Source organism: Zingiber officinale, chromosome 3A (assembly GCF_018446385.1).
Source record: "Zingiber officinale cultivar Zhangliang chromosome 3A, Zo_v1.1, whole genome shotgun sequence".
Lineage (NCBI taxonomy): Eukaryota > Viridiplantae > Streptophyta > Magnoliopsida > Zingiberales > Zingiberaceae > Zingiber > Zingiber officinale.
In genome coordinates this window covers 161,058,889-161,083,861 of record NC_055990.1, presented here as the reverse complement: position 1 = coordinate 161,083,861, position 24,973 = coordinate 161,058,889, and the positions used below count along the sequence as shown (strand labels likewise).

The 24,973-nt window shown below is 38.7% G+C and overlaps 3 protein-coding genes across 5 annotated transcripts; 2 read left to right on the top strand and 1 right to left on the bottom strand.

Moving 5' to 3' along the window:
* Positions 1–1,835: 1,835 nt before the first annotated feature.
* LOC122054213 lies at positions 1,836–2,850 on the top strand. Its single transcript, XM_042616021.1, has 3 exons — positions 1,836–2,374; positions 2,439–2,522; positions 2,614–2,850. The coding sequence occupies exons 1-3, from the start codon at positions 1,853–1,855 to the stop codon at positions 2,674–2,676; spliced, it is 669 nt and encodes a 222-aa protein (XP_042471955.1). The 5' UTR covers positions 1,836–1,852; the 3' UTR covers positions 2,677–2,850.
* Positions 2,851–3,042: 192 nt separating this feature from the next.
* LOC122054212 (kinetochore protein SPC24 homolog) lies at positions 3,043–12,808 on the top strand. 2 transcript variants are annotated; one of them, XM_042616020.1, is made up of 6 exons: positions 3,043–3,178; positions 3,332–3,529; positions 4,337–4,478; positions 4,554–4,655; positions 11,603–11,676; positions 12,374–12,808. In XM_042616020.1, the coding sequence occupies exons 2-6, from the start codon at positions 3,352–3,354 to the stop codon at positions 12,469–12,471; spliced, it is 594 nt and encodes a 197-aa protein (XP_042471954.1). In that variant the 5' UTR covers positions 3,043–3,178; positions 3,332–3,351; the 3' UTR covers positions 12,472–12,808. The 2 variants fall into 2 exon arrangements, with proteins under 2 accessions (XP_042471954.1, XP_042471953.1); XM_042616019.1 differs by having other exon boundaries at positions 3,051–3,178; positions 3,294–3,529.
* A 353-nt stretch (positions 12,809–13,161) lies between these two features.
* On the bottom strand, positions 13,162–22,319 carry LOC122053143 (phosphoinositide phosphatase SAC2-like). Of its 2 annotated transcripts, XM_042615048.1 has the most exons (17): positions 22,199–22,319; positions 21,693–21,991; positions 20,861–21,065; positions 20,612–20,777; positions 19,849–20,071; positions 19,322–19,398; positions 18,982–19,169; positions 18,760–18,854; positions 18,519–18,652; positions 18,322–18,450; positions 17,257–17,674; positions 16,098–16,219; positions 15,876–15,971; positions 15,063–15,263; positions 14,691–14,831; positions 13,928–14,036; positions 13,162–13,663 (listed from the first exon to the last, which is right to left on the bottom strand). In XM_042615048.1, the coding sequence occupies exons 2-17, from the start codon at positions 21,822–21,824 to the stop codon at positions 13,547–13,549; spliced, it is 2,553 nt and encodes an 850-aa protein (XP_042470982.1). In that variant the 5' UTR covers positions 21,825–21,991; positions 22,199–22,319; the 3' UTR covers positions 13,162–13,546. The 2 variants fall into 2 exon arrangements, with proteins under 2 accessions (XP_042470982.1, XP_042470981.1); XM_042615047.1 differs by having other exon boundaries at positions 21,693–22,317.
* Between the last annotated feature and the right edge of the window lie 2,654 nt (positions 22,320–24,973).

Sequence of the window (24,973 nt, the reverse complement as noted above, 5' to 3'; positions counted from 1 at the left end):
ACCTTGGGGTAGAAACAACACAGTTAATCAGTTCGACAAAATGATTTAACCGATCGGATCATACATCCGATCGGACCATATGGACACTTTGTTCATCTAAGCTCTCTTATTCATTGAAGAGGTTGAGCGAAGACCGAGTCTCCGGTTGTAACTCTTTGAGTTGACCGGGTGGTATAGTCGAGTGGTGGTCGGTTGAGACAGTTGAGAGGCTCGATGAGCTTATTAACTAAACACATAATAGACACCTCAACCCAATGACTTCATGATACCTTAACATTTTGTGTCACGGAGAAAAAAGAATATTCTGTATGCTACTTGTACATTCAAAGAGAGGAACATATACAAAAATTGCAAATCAGTCCATTTTAAAAAAGGTGTCAAAGCATTTTTATGATATGTCGTTTTTTGAAATGCTTTGAGATTTGTGCATAAATAGTGATACTATAAAAAAGAGTCTCCATTTATGCTCACGCGACGTTAGATAATTTTACACATCTACTGCTACTGTTATCTTCATATTTGTTCTCCATATCGATCACTGATTTGAGTATCGGAGGGCCGACGTTAGGGCTCCCTTCTTTAACCCGGCACTAACACTTTGTGACACGTGGGACAACGAGGAGTCATTGTTTAGTCAACGTCAAAGCCACTATACCTAGCCAACTATCTTCCTCACTTTCGGATAAGATCAATTTCCTTAACTACCAATGAGGTCCAAGCATAGACTGCAGCCCCTTGCTTCTATCCTCTTTGTCTTTGTTTTAGAGACATTGACTTCAATTTTCCATTTACTTTGGTCGTCTCACTCGCTTCTCTCTTTCCATTGCCATCCTCCATCTCCGTCTGTCTTCTCTCACCGCCTCCCCCCTCTACCTCACTTACTTGTTCTTATGCCTTTTTCCTGTCACTGCTCGCTACCACGATCACTCCCTCCATTGTTAGACCCTCGACCTTGAAGGCGTAGTTGTCAACATGGACGCCCTCGGTCGCGGCTGCCATGACCGAATGGACGTGTCCTCCACAATAACATACTCTTACATCAGTGCAAAATACGAGCAACTGTGGATTAAAATCCTATGCGATTGAGCATTGTCTCATGCTATGTGCATGTCTATGGGCCGACTATCTCTATCTAACTGTCAGCATCACTCTTTAATATCAACATCTGCTAGTAAAAATTTAAAATTTGGTGACATATAAGAAAATGTGAGATGATTTATGTGAAGTGAACTAGGACCTATTATAAGCAATCGAATCAACCCAACCGAGCCCATCTCTAATTTCTAGATCTGTGGACCTGTCCCTCTCTGACAGATTATTAATTGAAATGTAGATCCGCTACATTAACGACCCCTAGTGTCAACCCCACAGATATGGAGAGAGGTACATGTAGGTACACATGGTAAGGTAAACCCCATGTCGTCAGTTCTTAAGAATCGACCCCTGATCATTATATCAGATCTAGAGATGTCATGCACTCACCGTCTGCACTACACCTTGAGGGCGGGAGATTATTAATCGAAGCTAATTGGTAACTTGCTTAATGTTATTTCTCATGTGTTAGAACCATTGAGAGATTCTAAACAGTAGCTGAACCCAAATGATCCATGTGCTCAGTGCAAACTCAAAACAGAAGGTGAAGCAGAAACCTTTGTAGAGAAGTTGTCCACGCCTCAAGCTACCAAGTTTCTGAGGAAGAAAATTGGAGAGTAACTGAAGCAGCTTTTAAGAAAAGAATAAAGGCATGGAGATGCTTGCTCATAGCGTACTACCAAAGGAAACCAGTTATGCTATAAACTTAATTATTCACATCAGCAAACAAATCAACTAGAACACATGATCACCTGCAAAAATGGAGAGAGGAGAGATGATGGACAAACAATATGCTCCAGCTGCAAGGTGCTTCTGCTTCCCTTGCTTGATCCTGAGCCTTGCACTCGTATCTGCAGCAGTTTTCATCATAATATTTGTCCTAAAGCCAAGGAAGCCGAGCTTCCATCTGCACGCAGTAGAAATGGGTTCTTCAGACGCAGCTTTCAGCAAGGGATCGAATGACTCTTCGACAATGCTTTTACTGTTTTTTGTTGCTCAAAACCCCAATAAGCTTGGCATCAGATACAGCTCCTCAGAGCTTGGACTTGTCTACGACAGCAACAACATGGGGCTGATCAAAGTTCCTACATTTTTTCAACCAGCTCATAGCACAAATGTCAGTGTCTTGGTGCATGTCTTCTTCAAGAGAATCGATGTTGCCGAAATTGTTAGTGAACATACCTCTGAAAGTTCATCAAGCCTCGGCGATCTGGAGATCAGAGTATTCGGTGGAATTCATGTTCGGGCTCACATCTTTAACTTTCAGCTGTTCAAGACTCAGGTAGCTCCTTTAATTATACAAATGACAAGGTAATAAACTCCATGACTAGTTAATTGTTCTGTAGGTTTTCCTTGATTGTCTGATCAGTGCAAAGCTCACTGACATTGTTCTGAGCAAAGTATTCATCACTACAGCTAAATCACGCAAGGTATGTATGACAATATTTTGAAGAAAATTCAGAATCTCAACCGTCGTGATAAAACACCACGAAAATGTAAAATTTATAACTTCTTTTGCAGACTTTCTTATTATCCAGTTTGCCACACCTCACACAGAAATGCTCAATGGCTCTCTGTATATGAACAAGATGTATGGAAGCAAGCAAGCAAATACTTTTCTTTGTAGTTTGGATTTTTCATTCTTACTATTTTTTGTGTGTAGATATGATCGAAAATACATATTTGATGTACCATTTCAGCATATAATAATTGACATAAACATAGCACCAAATAAATACTGTATAAATAATTATAGAAATGGAAGAAAAAAATTGGGATTTTGAGTTGTTCACTGTAAGTACAGAGCTAGTAATCGGATCGGGGATAGACCTGCATTTCTGGATCCGCATCGCTTGTTTGAACAAGGATCCGACCCGAATCTGACGGGTCTGGGTTAACCCGCATCTTTTGGTCCGCCCCGGTCCCTCCTATAAAGTTTGAACTCCCGCTTGGCGGCCTCGTTCCCCGTTGTAGATCCTAGGGCACAGGAGGGATCCCGAAACCTCTCGACGGAGGCTGCTAAAGGTGGCGATTGAGGCGGTCGCGAACTGTCGGGGGTGATTTCGCTTATCTTTTGTCGGATTTGGTAAGTCGTTCCTTGTTCTTCATTTAATTTGAATGATTGAAGTGAAAAGGGGATTTATTTGAATGTTTAACAACATGGAGTGTGAAGCAGAGTAAAAAATGTTGCATTTTTATAGTTGAGGGCTTTGAGTTCTGTTTGCTGATGTGCGCCTAGGACATTGTCCTTGAGCTTCGATGGCGAGTCCCCGAAAAAGAGTGGACATTCAGCACCTTCTTTCACTCGGAGATGATCTCCTAGGTGTTTTGAAGAATAAGAAGGATGAGGAAGGGATGATGAAAATCATGGAAGGGTTGAAGCTGCTTTCTTCCTCATGTCAAGTTGATGCCAATGAAACTGAGAAGTCGATAAAAGGTTGGGCTTTCTTCAGCATTTTCATTCATTGTTTTTTTTCCTGGTCAATGGAATTGCTGTCTCTGAGTAGGATGACAAATTTTGGGAATTTGGATCATGTTTTAATCGTGTAAGGGAACTTGGATCATGCCACAGAGGCCAGGAAAATGAAAGGATAAAGGAGCGAATCTACGTTAATGTAAGAAATAAGATTCAACCAATGTTAATATTGAAATTAGAGTTTACAAGGGTTAGGTCATCTTACTGCATTGAATGAAATAATCATGCCCCTTTTTCTGCAAACTGTGCTAGTTAAGGAATTTTTTGTTACCAAGACTCTTCATGCTATCTTAGTGTCATGGGTTCATGTGAAGGAAGTGTTTTATTTTAGCTGACCAAGTTTGCAATATCAACATATCATGTTACTACAATCCGAATATCCAGTGGCTGCAATAAAGAACACTCAAATCTCATGGATGATTCAATGAAACTAAAACAGTCGATCCTAATGCAAATGCTGATCACTTAAGAAAAGTAGGAGTTTTCAGTGGGACGACCTAGGTGAAAATCAATGGATGAGTAATTGGGTACTAATACTAACAAGCTATATGCATTTGGATAGATAATTGGTGGGTTTTTTTTTTTTTTGTTTTGGCAGAATTCATGTTCAATTTTATGTGGGGACCAACAAAATGAGTTGTCTTGTAAAGATCCAAGAAAAAAATCGTTAAGACTATGCTTTATCTGCTTTTCTCCTTTGTTTGCTAAGTATTGTACCTCTTAGACAATATCACTTATCATTTATGTTTGTTGGATGTTACATTGTAGATTATCAGAAAAAGATACAATCATGCAAAGAGAATATTGACAGAATAAAAGATGCAACAGATCCTGATGTTGAACTTGAACATCTTCAACATCAGTTGGATGAGAAACTGCAAGAGGAACAACTGCTACAGCAAGAACTAAGATAAGACAAATAGAAGACATTAGATTATTGTTAGTTGAATGTAATTGTTCATTTGGTCACAATTTGCTTTAACACAGCAATTAGAGATGAACTCATTGATTTAGAACATCAGAGAGTTTCTATTGAAGAGCGTAGGGACACATTCAAGAAAAGAGAGAAGGATTTGGATAGAGCACGGTAAGTATTTGGACAGCTTCATGACATTTGTATTATTTATTTATCTTTTGTATTCTTTTGATTGATGCAAAAACGTGATAACGCTCACGCCAAGCACCCCTCATCGCTAGCCCCATGATAAGATGAAGGGAGGTAAATCAGGTACTGAGCGACCCCCTAAGTGGGAGGGTTATTTGCCGCAGCCACGACTCGAACCCTTGCCTATTGATGCAAGTCTACCACTTGGTTACCAATTCAGCTATGCCCTGGGGCACTTGGGTTATTTTTTTCTTTTGATGAATATATCATTAGTTGCTCAGTCGTGATGCAATCCTTTCACATTGATTGATTTTTGAGCATGAAATACGATTTTGGTACATTAACATGGAGAATGTAATACTCATTAGAGACCTTGCTTCACTCACTAAATTGCATATAAAAAATCAAATATTATTACCAAATTTGTTATGCTAGTGGTTTTGCTTCTCTCTTATGTATATGTAAATTTGGTGTTTCTTTTAATGATCCTGCCAATGTCAATAAGCAAATGGTTTGTGAGCAAATATGGGATGAATTGACACATGATAAAATATGAGCTGATAAACAATGTTAAGTTTCTTTTATATCACAAGCAGCACAGGCTTGTTAGGTGTCAAAAATGTCATACAGAGGACTTATGCCAGTAAATTGGAAGGAACAGCAAATAACAATGTTATGGTGGAGTCAGGTGGAACATAGACGTTGGTTCTTGAGCTCTAAACCTAACTTTCTCATTTTATCTCTAAATTTAATTATTAAAGGTGATAACATAGAAGGAAGAAAAGGGAGTTGTAACCTTAGGTACTGATCCGGCGGTAAGAATGGGGGACCCATTTCCTGAAGGGTCCAGCCTGAGGACGGATGGAGGGCTGACTAAGCGAGTAATGGCCGCGTCAAGCAGTTGAGCAGGTCCGAGCGGAGCTGAATCTCTGAAGCCACCTCTTTGTTATTCCTCGCCTGACTTGAGCGTCGGAGGGCCGTCGCCGGGACACCCCTCCCGGCTCGGTTTTGTTGCAGGTTCGCCGGAGCACTCGAGGATCCAGCAGGGAGCGCCACATCCCCAGCGTCCGTTGACTCCTGGTTCGGACAGGATCATCGCGTCTGTAACATAATGCAGAGGCAATGGACGAGGCTGGAAGAATACATACCGTGGCACTCTCACAAGAAGAGTTGGACGCTATAGTCGAGGCGAAGGCAGCCAAGATAGTGGCGCAGCAAAAGGAGAAAGCACAGGCTGAGCGAGCGCAACAGCAAACCTCGGCTTCAGCAGGCCGGGCGGCGCAAGCAAACCGCCCAGAGACTACGACCACATGCTACACCGGGCGAATGAGTATATAAATGTGGAAGAGGCGGAGGCTGCCCGACGGAAGGGAACCCATGCCGAACAGAAGCAGCCCGCTGCCCATCAGCCACCAAGAGGACCAAGAGGTAGCGGCCGAGCGGAAGCATCGACTGCCCCAGTCATTTCCCTCAAAAGCAGATGCTTCGTCTCCCGAATTCAACTTATAGCAAGCCCCTCTTCTGGAACCTCAAGAGCGGGAGTTTGATGTCAAGCGATGAATTGACTACATAGGAGAAAGATGGGTGGACGGGCCGTCGAGCGGATGAAGATCCGAGCCACCGACTCAATAAAGAAGGCCCCGAGCCGTTCGGCCGGAGATATAATATCCGAGCCAAGCGCTCGACGAAGCAGACCCCGAGCTGTTCGGCCGGGAGTACGTTATCCGAGCTGGGTAAAAGGTGCGCTAAATGTAAATTTATATACATTTCGGTCGCCAATATACTTGTAATGCAGGAAGCAAAAAGATGAAAACACATTGAGCATTCTCCGCCGAACGGCTTACCGTGTGAAGACCTCACACCGATTCGGCAGGGGCATATAAATTAGCCGAGCCAAGCGCTCGAATAGCGAAGGCCCCCGAGCCGATCGGCCGGGAGATTTATATCCGAGCTGGGAGCTCGAGAGCGAAGGCCCCCGAGCCGATCGGCCGGGAGGTTTATATCCGAGCTGGGAGCTCGAGAACGAAGGCCCCCGAGCCGATCGGTGGGAGGTTTATCCCATCGGGACGAGGCGAAGGCCCCCAGCCGATCGGTAGGGAGGTTTATATCCGAGTGGGAGCTCGAGGCGAGCCCCCCGGTCGGTAGGAGGTTTATATCGAGTGGGAGCTCGAGGCGAGGCCCCGAGCCGAGGAGGTTTATCCCAGTGGGAGCTCGAGGCGAAGGCCCCAGCCGATCGGTAGGGAGGTTTATATCCATTTGGGAGCTCGAGGACGAGGCCCCAGCTGCTCAGTGGGAGGTATATCTGAGCGAGGCTCGATTTGAGGCCCGTCGCTCGGAGGTAAATTATTGAGTCAAGCACTCGACGAGGCCCCAGTGCTCGGTAGGAGTATATTGTCTGAGCCAAAGGCTCGACTCAAGACCACTGTCTTGGTTCGGCCGGTGGCGTTAATCAATTAGGCTTAAAAGCGACGAGCTCGTCGTTAAAGATCGAGAGCGGTCGCGTCTATAAACCCTCCTAGGAAGACCGGGAGCCCGGCGTATAAATCCGAGCCAACGAGCTCGTCGTTAAAGATCGAGAGCCGCCCGGCTATAAATATCCGCGACGAGTTCCGTCGTTAAAGATCGAGAGCGACCGGCTATAAATATCCGCGACGAGCTCCGTCGTTAAAGATCGAGACGGTCGTCTATAAACCCTCCGTAGGAAACGGGAGACAAGCGTCTATAAATCCCGAGCCAAGATCGACGAGCTCAGTCGTTAAAGATCGAGAGCGCCGACCGCCATGAATATCCGCGCCGACGAGCTCGTCGTTAAAGATCGAGGCGGTCCGACGCCTATAAACCCTCCGCCGGAAGACCGGCGAGCTCCGATAAATCCGCGCCGACGAGCCTCGTCGTTAAAGATCGAGAGCCGCCGGCTATAAATATCCGCCGACGAGCCTCGTCGTTAAAGATCGAGAGCCGGCTATAAATATCCGCGACGAGCTCCGTCGTTAAAGATCGAGAGCCGCGCCGACCGTAGCCTCGAAGACCGACGAGCTCCGTCGTTAAAGATCGAGAGACGGTCCGGCGTCTATAAACCCTCCGGCCGGGAAATCGAGAGCCGCGTCGACCGGCTATAAATATCCGAGCCGAAGACCGACGAGCTCCGTCGTTAAAGATCGAGAGACGGTCCGGCGTTTATAAACCCTCCGGCCGGGAAACCGGGAGACGAGCCGGCGTCTATAAATCCCCGAGCCGAAGACCGACGAGCTCCGTCGTTAAAGATCGAGGGCCGCGTCGTTAAAGATCGAGAGCCGCCGACCGTAAATATCCGGGCCGACGAGCTCCGTCGTTAAAGATCGAGAGACGGTCCGGCGTCTATAAACCCTCCGGCCGGGAAACCGGGAGACGAGCCGGCGTCTATAAATCCTCGAGCCGAAGACCGACGAGCTCCGTCGTTAAAGATCGAGGGCCACGCCGACCGGCTATAAATATCCGCACCGACGAGCTCCGTCGTTAAAGATCGAGAGTCGCGCCGACCGGCTATAAATATCCGCGCCAACGAGCTCCGTCGTTAAAGATCGAGAGTCGAACCCGCGACTGTGAGCTTACTGGACGAAACTAAGGACGCCAAATAACGAGCGTTCGCAAGTACTAAATTGATTAAGTCCGATCGGCCATCAGTTTGCCAATACTTCGCATTCACTGAATGCAAACAGCATAGCCAAGCGCTAAACGATTTCGAGGAAAACAAGTCAACTGATTAACCTGATCGGTCGCCTAGTGGGGAACACGTGGAGCTTAACTAGGGGTGGCAATTTTTGACCCGACACGAAAACACGACCCGAACCGAACACGAAAAAATCAGGTTAGGGTTGAGTAGTTTCGGGTTCGGGTCGAAATCGGGTCGACCCATTTGACCCATTTAATAAACAGGTCGGGTTCGGGTCAACCTGAAATGACCCAATTACAACCCGCGAACCCGTTTATAAATAATTATAAATTTAAACTAAAATTACAAATTTAAAAAAGTTAAAAACCCTAAACATAGAGATATGCTATGCTATTGATTGCAATGTTGCTATGGTTTATCATTTATGATATGAATTTTTAATTTGTGTAAATAAATGTTATTTTTAATTTTTAATTTAATATACAAAATTTATTTAATGAATTCAGGTCAGATTTGGGTCAAATGGGTCAAACAGGTTAAACGGGTCAAACGGGTTAAACGGGTCGAATGGGTTAAACGGGTCAAACGGGTCGGGTTCGGGTTAGGTTCGGGTCAAGTGCAAATAAACAGATCAGATTCAGGTTGAATATTTTGACCCGAATTAATAATCAGGTCGGGTTCAGGTTGTCATTTGCCAACCCGCCAACCTGCCAACCCGAACCCGAACCGAATTGCCACCCCTAAGCTTAACTGACTCTACGGATAAGCACCAAACAGACAAAAAAAAAGGGCAATGAAGGGCAAACAAAAATACAAGCAAAGGAACACAACTATGCCGAACGGTGCGTACAAAAATTTTACATCCGCAAAGCGGATGAAATACAGAAAGTACTTGGAAGAACTCGCCTCACTCCGGGTCCTCAAAATTAAAAAAGGCGTCCGGGATATCGTCAATCGTAGCCGCCAGATCTGAAGAGGGAATGCTCAGGTCAGCAGGAAGGTGCCCTCCCTTCTTCCAGTACGCCGTGGTGACCTTGACCACCTCGGCTGGAGCAGAGGAAACAGGATCCGCCTCAACCTCCGTTGAAGCGGATTGGGTAACTTCTATTTCAGGGGCGGACTGCGTCCCCCCCTCGCTTGCATCTGCCGGGCGGCTGGGGATAAGACCCCGCTTGGCGAGTTCTTTTTTGGTAGCCGCCTCAATTTCCACGGCTTTCAATTTCAGATGATTAGTAGCCTTGGAGCGCCACATGACTTCAGCTGCAGTATAAAAAATTAAAATCAGTTAGACAAAAAAGGCGAAGTGAGTAAAGAGTCTTTACCCATGCGGTAGGGAAGATTGGCCCGAACGGGAGATAATCCAAAAATGTACAACACCCCCTTGAGAAGCAACTGGTCGATTTTGTACCGCTGACCGGACAACCAGTTTGCCGCATGAAGGTAGGCTGGATTGCTTCTGAATTTGCCGAGCTCCGGCTGGGTCGGCACAGCGGTCTGCCATTTGGTTCTGAATGCTGGCCGCTCGGGAAGTCGTATATAGAAGAAGAACTCCTTCCAGTGCTTGTTGGAGGTCGGCATATTCTCAAAAAATTTGAAGCCTATTCTACTTTGGAAAATAAAAGTACCCAACTCGGATTGTTTGGGGTAGAAGAAGTAGTGGAATATTTTGGGGTCGAGTGGGATACTGTGCAGCTTAAAGAGGACGACCACCCCGCTCAGCAGCCTAAAGGAATTCGGCACAAGTTGGCCGAGCGGGATGCGAAAATAATTACAAACTTCCAAAACAAAACGATGGGTAGGAAATCTAAGGCCGCCCTGGAATTGGTCCAGAAAAAAACAAATGGTACCGATCGGCGGGTTATGGGGCCGGTCGGTCGGGTCGGCTATAACTATTTCATGGTCGTCCGGGATCCCGTACGTCCGAACAAGACGCCGAGCGCCCTCCTCGTCAAATTTACTCTCCATGGTCATATACCAGGGACCATGAACATCAACAGCGGGTACGGAAGTGCTCGCCATGACTAAAGTACCAAGAAAAAGAAAGAAGGAAGCCGAAAGAAACTCGGAAACGGAGGACAGATAAAGGTTCGCAAGCAAGGGGACGAAAGGAGTTCCCCGCGAAAGGGAAAGGCCGAACGAAAGGGAGAAGCTTCGAGGAAGATGAACGGAGAGGATCACCAGAAAGCCGAAAACCACCAAGAGGCAAGAACTAGGACAGCCGGAACGATGCAGCCGTGGGCACCTTCGACGGAGGACGCGCAATTAAACAGAGAATGCAGCGTAAGGGCGAAGACGAAGGCTTTATGCAAACGAGGCTGGTCGGCCTCGTCCGTCGGATGCAGGTCACGAGAGACGAGGTCATCATCTAACCGTCCATTTCAAAACAATCGGCGTCCCATCGTACGAATCATCACCGCCACGCGAGAAGAGCCACGTGGCGCTCTGTCACCAGGCGCAATTAATGCGCCCATACCGCGCATGCTTCGACTTAATGAAAAGGATTTGCGTGATTTTCGAGAAGATTTAGACAAGCAAACATCCACGTTGAGCGCCAAGACATCCAAAACGAAGAGCCGAGCGGCTGAATTTGGCATAAGGGCCGAACGGCTCAAGGGATATTATAAGCGACAGTAAGGCGACGACCGCCCGCTCGGACACATAGTCCAGTCAGTCGGACTCACTGCCTCCTTCGACTAGACTTGAAGGGGAGGCAAGTGATCCGGCGGTAAGAATGGGGGACCCACTTCCTGAAGGGTCCCAGCCTGAGGACGGATGGAGGGCTGACTAAGCGGGTAATGGCCGCGTCAAGCAGTTGAGCAGGTCCGAGCGGAGCTGAATCTCTGAAGCCACCTCTTTGTTATTCCTCGCCTGACTTGAGCGTCGGAGGGCCGTCGCCGCGACACCCCTCCCGGCTCGGTTTTGTTGCAGGTTCGCCGGAGCACTCGAGGATCCAGCAGGGAGCGCCACATCCCCAGCGTCCGTTGACTCCTGGTTCGGACAGGATCAGGTACTAAAGATTAATTGTAGAAGAAAAGCAGGTGAAATGAACGATAATATCTAGTATCACATTACTTCAACTTTATATAGGTCTATAAAGAGGAAAATTTGAAAATTACTAAAGAAAATAGGAACTCATACAATATTTGAGCATGAACAAAAAATAATGCCTTATAACTAGCATTTTGGTGGATATATTGCATAAATCAATCTGTTAGTTTCCTATTACATAAATTTGCGTGTGTGTTTTTTTAATAACCAGTTAGTTTTCTGTTTGCAGAAATTTGCTTTCCATGTGTGCTTCCGTGACCAATATCATTCCAGATTTTGAAGACCCAACCAAGATATCTGGCAGTATCCTTTTCTCTATAAGCTTGCTCTTGGTTTCTTTCTGTTGTTGGGTGAAAATAAGAACACATCTTATTTTAAAACCATTAAATGAGCACCGTGCCCTATTTTTAATTTATCAATGGGGTGAGCTGTCACCTTTAATATACCTCTTATATCTCTCTTTTTTGTTATTTATTGTTATGCTAATTTCTCCTATAATTCTAGATCTGCACAAGAGCACCATAATTGTGCAAGATAATAGCAATTTATATTGAAAATTTTTACACCAACAAAAGCAAATTGAAAGTGCTCACTTTTGCTAATTTGAGGCAAAACAGTCTTGATCCATGATAGTCAATAGTCTCAAAAGTGAATATTCTCATATATTTTCATTGGAATTAGCATGGTTTTATTGCCACAAATTGGCAAAAGTGAATAATTTCAATGAAACTGCTGCTCACTTTGGATAGAGGGATATGAGAGGTTATATGGGGGTCCCGTTTGATAATGATCAAAATAAGAGCACCTTTCAATGATTTTCAAAAAGAAGGGTACAATTTTGATATATGTATTTTTTTTTTGTTGATTCGATGTTGTCTCGTCCTTTCATCTTGTTCTTAAATTATTTCGTCAATGTTTTAGCGCCATTCAGCTATATAATTACTGGCTAATTTCTACAAGCTTTTTCAGCATAATGTCATCCTTAAAACCAATTAATTAGTGGTCGTGGATAGGAACAAGAAGTCAGTCAAGAAATTTGAGTTTGAGAGAACAGAATCTCCTCTTGATGTTTGCAACAAGCTGTGGAAGATGGTGTAGATGTGTCATGACTTGTTTTTTCTCCAGCTAATTGCATTTTTGTCATTCTCTGAACACGCCACTTTACTCTGATGATGGACAAACACTAATCGAGTTCTGGTTATCCTTATCATCAGTGTAGTTCTCTCTAGTAAATTTAGCCATAAACTTTTTTTTATATTTCGAAAGCAGTGTTTAGTTGCCACTACAACACTGAATTGCTCTAAATGTTGCTCTTGTTATTAGTCCGGATTATATGTTGTCACTTTGTCAAGTTTCTACTTTCCCCTGTAAATTCATCGCATTGTGTGTTTGCAATACGATCATATGATTATAATGTGTGTTTTCCCCTTAAGAATTCATGGTGTGTTCAATTCCTTCCTAGATGATAATTTGGTCCTAAAATTAGTTTATGTAGTAAATAATTAGGTTTTTAAAATCTTGATTTTTCTTTAAGTTCTTAGCTTTTGGATGTTTGATATCTATTCCAAATGGATAGAAGATCAAGTGACTCCAAGAATTTAAGAACACAAAAATGCAATAAAAACATACAATTCCTGTGGCACTGTGAAGATGTAAAATCTCATTATCATGCTGTCAGTTTATTTTAAAACAAATGCCAAAGTAAAACTTCAAATCATGTTAATTGATTCTAAAGATGATTAAGGCAAATAATAACCCACAACTGTTACTTAAAAAAAACAAGGAAAAAAAATTAATAGATCATGATGTTCATATATCTCATTTTACATGTATATACAGGCCATAAACAACCAAAACTGTCACTGAAAAGAAAAATTATTGCTTAATTGTCAAGCTCAGCAGAAGAAGAGGTACTATATTGATATTTACACTGACAGTGAGTGGATCATTATATGACAGAATTGGCCTCCCAAACAAATTATATATGTATATACTTCAAATTATCAGCATAGCAGCAACACATCAATAGTTTATTCGCCCAATTCAGGTCGATGTTGAGGGTATCTGTAAACCTATTCCAAGTGCAATACCATCTTGCTTTTATCACTCCCATTGATAATGTTTTTTTTTGCAGCAGATCAGTATCGACCAGGCAACATTAAATGTATTGGCATCAATGGATTAAAGTCTCTCCGTTCATAACCCAGTGCTCGAAGCTATTCAAAGTTTGTGGCGTCTTAGCTGCTTGAAGGTTGTCGTAAGGCTGCGATATTTTGATTATATTGCCTCCCTAAAAAACAGAACAAAACAATGTCAGATATATGGACATTGGGATGAAAGTTAGATCAGAAATGTATCCCCACACCCTGAAGCAGGGGTAACTAAAACATGAGAAAGTCTCTTGCAATTAATCATGTAATCTTTATTGGGCATATTATTAAATGCCGCAATTAATCATGTCTGAAGTTGCAATAAACAATCAGACTATAAAAAGCTTGTAGAAACAAACAAGCTATATAGTTCGAGAAACTCTTACAATTGTCTAAACTTTTACCTTCATGGCAAACCCACTATTCACGAGAACTGGTGTTGCCTTAGTTCTCACATTGGGAACATTCTTAGTAGAGCGATGATCCCCAAATGGAGAATTAGTTATCGAAGACCTGGAAGCACAAAATCGAAAGTCAAGAACACAGTTTTTTTGTCTATACCCTCTATCAGATATTGATTATGCCAAAAAAGAGGTATAGAGAATGTGAGAAGAATCGCATTGCATAAGCACAATTAGAAGGAATTTAAATCATGTGCTTTAAGATCTCAAAATCAACTCTAGTCTCTAGGTTCAGGAGACTGCTGTTAATATTATTATTTTAACGGTAAAAATAGTACTTCCTAAATTGGTTACCGAACATTTTAATCATAGCTGACAGCAAGGATTGCAGATTTAAGTTACCAATGTGGTACACAGATTTTAGATATTTTCTAAAACTTAAATCATACTGACATGTCAACCAATAATGAATTTCCTCTTTTTCCTATGTTTAATACTTCGTCAGAACTAAGAAAATAGATTGATGTTCTATGAAAAGTTATATCAACTTCTTCAGGATGTTAATAGATCACACCAAATAGCTAGTGTGTTGATATAATTGTGCCAAGTTAGGGTATTTGGCTATTTGCCGCCTTGAAGTTATTTAAGTTATAATATGGCAAAGAAATAATGAGAAAGGCATGCAGTCTACTCAAGATAAGATGCACAAACTTTAGCCTTGAAACCTAGAACATCTTTATTTGCATGCATTAAAGTCATAGATTACCTGTCATTTATCTCTTCCTCAGCAGAATTACTACATGATAAAAGAGAATCAAGGTTAAGAAAATTTGAATGCCAATCTTTATACAAGTATGTGGATTCACTATCTTCGAAAAGCTGCCCATCAGACATCACAGGAATGTTCCTACAAGGATAAGCAAAACGAAATTATCATTATAAAACGTTAAGTGCAATAAATCTGTTATGCATCAAGTTTGAAAAGAACTGTCATTAAATATTAAGATCACAAGGAGAAACTAAATTTACCATAATTTGGGACCTTTTCTTTTAAATAAAAAAAATTGGAAACGTTTAATGATAATAATCATGAAGGCAAAATTAAATTAATTGGATATGTCAAAAGTGAATTACCAACCTGGATTCTGTTAGATTTATTTCATATTTTGAAATTTCCGAAGCTAAAGTTGAATCAAACATATGCTTGACATTCTTTGTATGTAATGTTCCGGATGATGCTGAGTATGAGAGATCTTTGTGAATAAACTTAGATCTTGATAGAGGGGCGTAACTTTCATGGAGTATGTTCCCATCTGATATGGATCTTTTAATAAATGACCTGCATAAAAAATAGAATGGACTATGACAAAAGATCAATAAATTTGTTGAATTCTCATAAACATCTTCATAAATAACTCAAATTAGAAGTCATATGAATAGAGTGTGTGGTCTGAGAGAGATGTAATCAAAGAAGATTGTAGTGCATGAATTGTCTTAGATATTCATGCCAAGAGGCAGTTTGATTGCCATGGATTTGCATGACACTAATCTGAAAAGGGGGAGATTGATAAAGAGCTGGCCTAATTTCTAAAGTAACTTTTATGTTGCATGAGCAACCTAGTGAACGAAATTCTCCATGTAACACAAAAAAATTAAATCGTTTACTTTCTCCTGCATTTGGGAATAAAATATTTCCTTTTAACAATAACAATAGGAATGTGCCAAGAAGTTCTCTTTTATAAAAGAAAATGATAAAAAAAAAATCAATATTTTATTACTGTCATTTTCACTTTAATGGCACAGATAACTAGTGTGGGAGGGTGCATTTTACAGTCGATAGATCCTCTGCATAGAAGTATGCCTAAACTAACAAATTGTAGAAATGAAGGATATCAGAAAAGGGCAAGTCTTGATAATTGTAATTTGTAAATACAACCAGACATTGTAATACCTCGAATTTTCAAAGGCATGCCCCACATAATGCTGGAAGGAACCATACTCCCAGATGGCTGGTTTGTCCAATTGAGGTTGGAAGTGTCCAAGAAATCTGTAGAATTTAACAGTAAAAATATCAATGCAGAAGCATTACAAAATTTCAGTTTGCATGAAACTGTAACCTCCATGTTCATAAAATATATGTGGAGTATTGCATCATGAAAATGTTTATACATACATGTCTATTGCAGCCTGCTTTTCAACATCCATATAAGCATTGCTGTAATATCTTTGGAGTGTTCTAAAGAACTCTTGGGACTGGATTGCTGCTTTCCAGTGACCTCTTCTTTCAGAGAAAATCTATCAAGTGTTATATATGAAAACTTTTTATCTCAAAAGTAATCTTTGAATCTCCATGTAATTAAGAAAACAAATGTTACGAAGGTTGAAATAATCAATTAGAATTCAGCCATGTATTCAGTACAATGACTGTATCATATGCTAAAACCCTACATTGAAACAAATAAAAGATATCTTTCTTATGAAGCTAGTTCCTAGGAAGGCACTGATCTACCAAATAGTAATAGAACTTCAGAAAAGGAAGATTGAATATACAAAACATCTTTTATTTGAGTAGTCCCAACATGTCAATAAAAAATGTAGCTCAAAACAAACTAAGAAACTACTGAAGTCAAACTACAAATATATGCTCTGTTAAATCTCTGATACAAACTAATGAATCACACTACCAGCATCGGGAATTATTATTTCAGTCATTCATCAGTTTATACATAAGTGATGACTTCACACATTGAGTGGGTGAGACTATAAAGAAAACCAAATCCAACCCAAACTGTCAGATTCTTTCCTTTTATCCAATCATGGGAATGGAACTCCATTTCACAAACTAAATTTACTGTGCAGAACTACCTAATAAAGGCAGTAAGTTATTTCTTTGTTAGCATGACAAATTTGAGAAACCTCTCAATACAGACAATCATGAATCTGTGGTGGTTATGACAATAATTTTCCAAAAGTCATATACTATATTTATTTTAGGGTCCAAACCATTATTGATAAGTTGCAGGTCAAAATTATATAAGGTTTCATGATACAGGATTGCAATTAAAGTTAATAGGAGATAGGAAAAAGTAGCATGAATATGTATACAAACATGTGATGTGATGCTTGAAAAACTTAATGTGAATTCTAATTGAGGAGTCAAACCATTCTATCTAAAAGTGACAAGTCAAAATTACACAAGGGTTTGTGGTAAAGATTGTGATTAAAATCAATAAGAAACAAGAAAAAGAAAACATAATTATGCATAAAAAACAATGTGATACAACACAATGTGATGCTTGACAAACTTAATGTGAATTCTATTTAAGGGATACCTTATTGTGAGCAGCAGAACCACCATATTGCAAAGAAAGTGTGTCTCCCATTGTCTCGTAATAGGTCATCAAATCATCAGCCAGGGTGGCATCAAGATGAACGCTTGGAAAACGGGCTAAATTTAATGCATGAAGTTGATGCCCCAGTGCAGCTAACCCATAGGCATATTGAGCAACATTTGTACGATCTAAACAGTCAATGCAGTTTGTTCTCAAGACACCTTTCTGACACCTAAGTGATTTTACTGAGCAATGTCCAACACTATGATCCTCAATCTTTGTTATATCATATCCCAATATATCAGAATTATCTTCTTGGGATCCATCTTCTATCATATCAACTTCATCTGTGTCAGTGGTGTTACTGCTGTTACTAGTAGAATGATTATTACAAGAATGGTCACCACCATCATCCATTCTGAATGTTAAAACATTACATGATAGTGAAACAATAAATAGTGGAAGATATAAGATAGTTTAGTGGATGAAGTTGACATATGTTATGGAAAGTAAGACATAATGATCCAATAAGAAGACAGATCCATGTCGTTATGTACATTTAGTCAAACTCTTGGGTTTCATCGCAAAACAATATAAACTATTTCTTTAAATAAGTTATATTTAGTAAAGACATAGTGACAGTTAGAATTTTAGTTTTCTCTAGAGAAACACCAGTATCTATTTGCATAAAAAGTGTGGAGCATAAACAGCAGGGGATAATTTAGAATAATTCTCGTCATTATACATCATATTCTATAAGTTGTTAAACTTTAAACTAAAAAAAAATTTCAACTCAATCAATAAATTGGTAGATGCTATATAATCAAAACTTGAATAGATGTACATTATCTTAGCATAATGATGAGAAAATTGGATAATATTAGTATAAAATCACAAATCATTATTACAAAATAACAAATATACAAACTGTATTCAGAATCATAGCATCAACATGGAAATAAAAAAATAACTTTCAATAAGTCATACAAAAAAAGAGATTCCTTATGTATATTTTCATTAAATTGGAAAATAGAAACACCAGAATGCATATGAGAATATACTTACACAAACTTGGGCCACCTCAAGTCACCTTCATTCCTTAAACTTGGTATTACTTCACAATAAAAGAATCCTGTTAACTTTAAGGTACGCGCTGCCACTTTTCCCAATAGCTTAAGCACATTTTTAGCTTTGCTGTGACAGAAAAACTAATTATTTCTAGCAGTAATGCAGGAACATATATCCTAGATTCACAAAAGTACCTTCGAGAATGCTTATGAAGATCCCAGTGTAGGTACTTCAAGCTGCATTCTTCAGGTAAACTTTTATTGATAAACTCAATTGCATCAGAAAATTCTGAACGTAGAATAGATTCCCGAGGTTTCTTTTCTTCTGACTGTTAAAGTAACCAGAACTATGAGTGTGACAAAATATAATTACTTATTAATCTTTATCCAATGATTTATGCACAATAAGAAGATGGGAAAGCTTCATAAAGAATACCTTTATCAAGTTCAAAATGATAATAGGATTTCCATATCTTTTGCTGAGATTCTCAAAATGAAGCCGAGTAGCCTGATAACCTTTTTCTTTTTTCACTGTTTAAAGAAAAAAGTAGATATTTACTTTTTAAGCAAATGCCATATATTAGCTAAGCTTGCAGGATTTCCTTCGAGTTTTCCAGAGAGAGAGAGAGAGAGAGAGTTCACGACCTTTAATACTTACCTATTATATCGGGCTTTGGGTTCAGTTTTGAGGTTTCTTGAGACCAAAACAGAGGTATTGAACCCCTATTCTGAACTACAGAACTCACACGTTTTGGAATTTCTCCAGGAATGTCTTTATAGATAATCTGTTCTGTCTCAACATCATTTGCTACATGCCCATGTTCATTGACACCTCGCTTCAAAAACCTAATCCACAAGAACAATGGCAATTTCAAGAATTAACAAGAAGGCAAGAAAAAAGCACAAGATGAAAACAAAATATATGTGATTTTATTAAATGCAATCAACATACATAAATGAAACATAATCATGAAAAAAAGGCAGCAAAGCATAACAACCTGGTCCCTGCAAAGTGCCGTGAGCGCCTAGCAATTAGAGTCAACCAAAAATCTTCTCCATATATTGAAAGTTTGGCCTGTATTAACAATGACAAAGCTATTACTTTATTGCTAAAGTATTCCTGAAAGAATCAAGTGGTGATATGTAAAGGGTAGAATAATATGATCTGGAACAGGCAAACAGCATAAGATGAACTACAACATACTTGCAGTCAGTGAGCCAGTATTTATGATCATTTTGATTCCTTGGGATACATTAATAACCAAAACTTCTGTGGAAAAACTACATATTATCATAACAAGTATTATCAGATAGGGTATTGTCAGAAAAAAGAGTATATAAACACCAAGAAACATGAAACCTCCAACAAAGATATGAAAGTGATCAATCATTTATTACTGATGCACATGAGCACTTTCATACCTCAGAAAATCCATATTATTCCTTTTCATTACTATGTTGAAAATTAATTTTACAAAAGAAAACATCAAAAGGTTAAATAAAAAAAATTATAAAATATATCTACCTGCTTAAAGAAACCATACACCAAATCAACTGTCCATAGAGTACTTTTAACACGATTATGAATTTCGCGAGTCAAGAACTCATTCCATATGAACATAGTCTCGTATATCATCTGCCCTGGATGACTCTGGCGTATATTTTTCTGTAAGCTTTGCATTATATGGTACGAATAGCTAAAAAAGAAATCTTTTGTAAGATCTACTGTCCGAAAGAGCTTCATGTACCTGTGAATTTATTCAGACCAAATAAGTATTTGATAAAGCTTTGCTGAGGTCAAAATACAAACGAGACATACAAAAAAGCAATACTAAAGATATATTAAAATATACATGATAATTGAATAGAAAATAAAGAATGCATGAAACATTTCTGAAACGTGAAATTGGCTACCTAAAGAAAAATGACTTGCCAATGCATGAGTATTCTTAGCCAAAATAAACAGCAATGAATAGAAAGTAATCACATGAGTTTTTCTAATCAACAAAAAGATCACCTTTATTTATATATTTATTATTTAGAAAAATAGAAAAAGATTTTAAAAAAAAGAGGATGATGATTTTCAGATTAAAGTGAAACTCATTTGGTAGCATTGTTGAGATTGGCATGACAATTGCTATTGTACTTGCCCCAGAGTACATATGCTTTAAAGTTAAAGGAAAAAATTACTGTTATTAGCTTTTCAAGCCATAAAGCACATGTCGCAGTCATAAGCACTATATGTCTTAACATTTAATATCGATGAAGCAGAATAGAAAGTGAAAAACCTGTCTTCATTCCTGGTAACGGTCATATTAGATTGGACAGTAGAATTTGGAATTGTGATAATTTCGCTCTTTGCGACAGCATAAATTGTGTGGCCAAATATAGTTCCAATCTCTCTTCTTTCGGTGATAAGCAGCATATAGTACGGCCCCAAGAATTTGAAAAATCCTGATACAAAAATATTCACTTATGCATAGTGGAAACGACCAATTACAACATAAGACACAAGAAGCAACTAAAACTGCACTAACCAACAATGCCATAACAAGTTGTTACAAACTTCAGCCCTCCAGTGGACTTGTTTCCCTCATGTATCCGATTTAGCAGTTCTTTACATTCATCTTCTGAATATGTGGTAGAGTCTTCGTGTATATTAAGTTCTGAAGGTTCTGACCTGTCAATTTTTAACACTTTCAAGAAGTTTCTGCTCTGGCTCCTTCCAATCATATAAAATTTCTGCAGGATCAAGCGCCAAATCAAGTAGAAGTGGTAAGAGGATCATACAGACAATGAATAAGCAAGTACTAAAGCAGGATGCATATATATCAAGGAGACAATAATCCTTCGTCCGAGTGGTTGTTGGAAAAGGAAAGAAGAGATTTTTAAACAGAGGGAAAAAACAGATTTGGTATAAGTTGCAGGGAAAACATAACAAATAAAAAAAATATTTAACTATTATGAATAGGAATCACTGGTGGAATAAGTTGTATTGAAACAGTACATTGAAGGAATATGCCTACATTGTAATTAATTATTTCCAAAACGAAAACCAAAATTTGACCACGAAATTTGGATTTCTTTTTATGACCAAGTGGAAATTTCTTTATAAGATATAGCTTGCAGGAAAATTCCTCAAGGTTGACCTGCAGATTAATTGACCCCCGAACAAGAAATGATTGCACGCCAACAAATCCAGTAGAAAGGTTGCAGAGAATAATAATATGAGAACACAAAAAACTTGTGTGTTTAGATACTCGAGCTATGAGATGAAATGGAACAGGGAAGCAACTTCGAGCTATCATTCAAACAAGATAAAGAAGAAGAGAAACAAAAAAATTTCGTCAGCGTTTCTTTTTTCCTTACGGATTGAGTCACGTAGAGCTCGAAACTATTAAGGTATCTGCCGGCATCGGATGGCTCGTCGTGGATCCGCCCCTCCTCTCCGGCCTCCGTCGCCATTCTATCCGGATCCCGAGCCCCTGGCTCGGGCCACATCAGTTGGGCATCAAAATGTTCCGAGATCAGGCAGTCTGCCGACGCAGCTCCAGGTTCCCACGCGGCTGCTTCAAATATAGCATCGTTTCTCTCTTTCTTCCCCTGCCTCCTTGCCCACCCCAACTCAGGCTTCACCAAATCTCCTCTTTTCCATCCAGGCACCGGAGCTAACAACAAGCGACGATAATACAAGAAACTAAGCAACGAAAAGTTGCAATCTTTAGGTAGAAAGATATACTTTTGATGCCCAATAAAGCAAATCAAGACAAAATCAAGGGTATATGGGCTTTGATTATTGCAAAGACAAGAAAGATGCGCTTAATTTGCAAGGAATGAAAGGAAAAAACAACTGGGAGACGAAATTGGAAACAGACAGAACGATAGAAGGCGAGTGGAAAATCAGCGATTCCGAAACAAGGCCGCCTATTTCTTCTCCGCCTATTTTATAGATTTCAAGAAAAAGATCTCATCTTCTAACCGAATGCGGAAGTCGTCGTGTTTTTGTTTCAGTGCAACGATTTTATAATGCGGGGAGAACGAGTCAAGCACGACTCGGACCTGAGCCAGTCGATCCGCTGGTTAATCCTGATCGAACCGATCTCACGTAAATTTATCCAATAATTTACCAAAATTAATAAAAACATAAATTAAAAGACCCTCTATCATCACACTATTATAAGGCTTGTTGAGATTATTCAGAAAAAAAAATATATAGATTCGTTATCTTAACGATCTTTCTAGTATCTGTCCCATGAATATAAAAAAAGGTATATGTAAATATACATGCTATAAATACATAGTAAGATAAATTTTAGATAATCAATTTTTAAGAATCAATCCTGATTATTACGTCAGAGATATTATACGCTCATCATCTACGCTAGATCTTAGGGGCTCGTTTCGATTATACAGAACGTTTGCCTTAATGTGGTGCTTTTGTATGCGCTCAATTATCAAAAAAAAAAAAAAATGTAATTAACTAAACATAATGTGATTATCACTTACCTTATTACACGTAATATCACCATTAGATGGACCTAATTACAGCTAAATTTTTGTTGTCAAGTTACTAAATCAAATAGGGTGGGTATTTTATTCAATATTAAATTAATAAATTGGCCGACACGTTGATCACGAGCATAATTAATTTCCTTGGTCGGTTTTTCCTTCATTTAAAAGGAAAAATAATTAATTATTTGGTCAAAACATTATACAATGATTTGATTCTTAGCAAATTCCTGGAAAGCTTAAAACGATATATTTAATAATTCCTTCCTGATGAAATCCTTGTCGAAGTCAATTTTTGTTTTCTTTTGTTATATCTGATCTAAAGAAAATTGACAGAGTTGAATTTTTCAATTTTTTTTTTTTTACCTTTTAAAATCATACCACCTGCTGAAATATAATTATAAGAAATACATTATTATCTTTCATTGAGTCAAAACCCGAAATGACAACATAAAAACGACTGATTAATTAATGTTTGTGAATAATTTAATTATGATTTAGTAATACAAGTATGCATCTTTATCAAAGAAAAGTAATATATACTAGTGATCGTGCACACGCGTCACGTGTTTGATATAATATATTGAAATCATATTGACGCTTTATAATAAAATTATATTAATTAAAATATTTTAATATTAAAATACTAAAGTAGAGTCATGACTTAAAATCTGAATTATTTTGATATTTGAAAATCCAAATTGTTTAGATTTTCGAGTGTCACCCTGTTCAGAATCAAGAATTAATTATTATATGCAATAGTGCAATAATGCAAGGGTAACTCTAGAGAATCCCAACAACGAACTACTGTAACGGGTTTCCCTATGGAAAAAATTAATTTAATTTAATATTATACTTATCTTAGTAAAAAAACTAAGAAAAATATATTTTTTAATATTGTCGGCCTAAAATATTTATAGAAGTTTTTTTGATCTTGTCAATTCTAAGATGTGGGACTAAAAGAACTATATTTTTTTTATATAAAACAACCAGAGAAAATTAATAATGAGAAAAATTCATAATAATACGTCGTAACTGAGCCTCGAACTCTAGATCACTGATTGTTTCGATTGTGGAATTACTAATAAATCTTGAAATTATTTTTAGTGTGAATAGGAAAAAGGATATTAAAGTAAATATATTTTAGGCTTCACCAAAATTAATTAGTAAAGAGGAGATTTTTAATAAAATAATAATATATATATATATATATATATATATATATATATATATATATTTTCAGAAACAAAGATCCAAAGAAGAGCTTTTTACCAAACTGTGTTAATTTTTTTTATTTATTTTTTTATAGAAACACAGTTGAGTTGAAGTTAATGTTGAATAGTGAATTATATATGGATCTGTTTGTTTATATGAAAAAGAAGGGATTGTTTAAGTCAGTTTGCTAAATTATATTAATGGCATAATGACACTGTCTATTACTAATCATGCATGGATTTGATTTTGTTGTGCTGAGAATTAATTGATAGTTTTTGCATGGCCCATGCAAAGCCATGGATTTAAGATGAAGAGGAAGAAGTAGGGCAGGCATCATCATCGTGCTGTTGCGTGTGATTTCGTGGAAAAGTGGTAACTGTGAAAGCATGTGAATTAACAGAAAAGGTCGTTACTAGTGGAAAATCACATTAATGAGTACTGGAGTGCAACAGAAAACTGTCACATCTTTGGCTTGATTAATTACTGCAACTGGCTCTTCACCTGAATCATGCTGTTGGAGGAGTTAGCGGTCTCTTGGAATCTGCTTTATTTTGAGTGGCTTGAAAAAAAAATAGAAGAGAAGATAAATTTCAATTTAGTTTTAAAAATTTTTAAATAGAAAGATAAAATTAAATAGCTGTAGTAGAATCTGGACGATTAAATTGTTTTATATATATTAAAAATTAATACTGGCATATGTTTGCTTAATTAGTTGTCTTTTTTTTGTATGTTTTTTAAGAAAAAGAATGAGAGGATCCCATTTTATATATAATCGGTGCAAATTAATTGAAACAAAAAATTGGGAAAAAAATAATTTGATGGACTCGAATAAAAAAAACTATACGTAGATACTTATTTTTATGCTTGTTCTTTTTGAAAAAACAAAATAAATCTTCTCTTTTTGATAGAATGACAACCTGATTAAG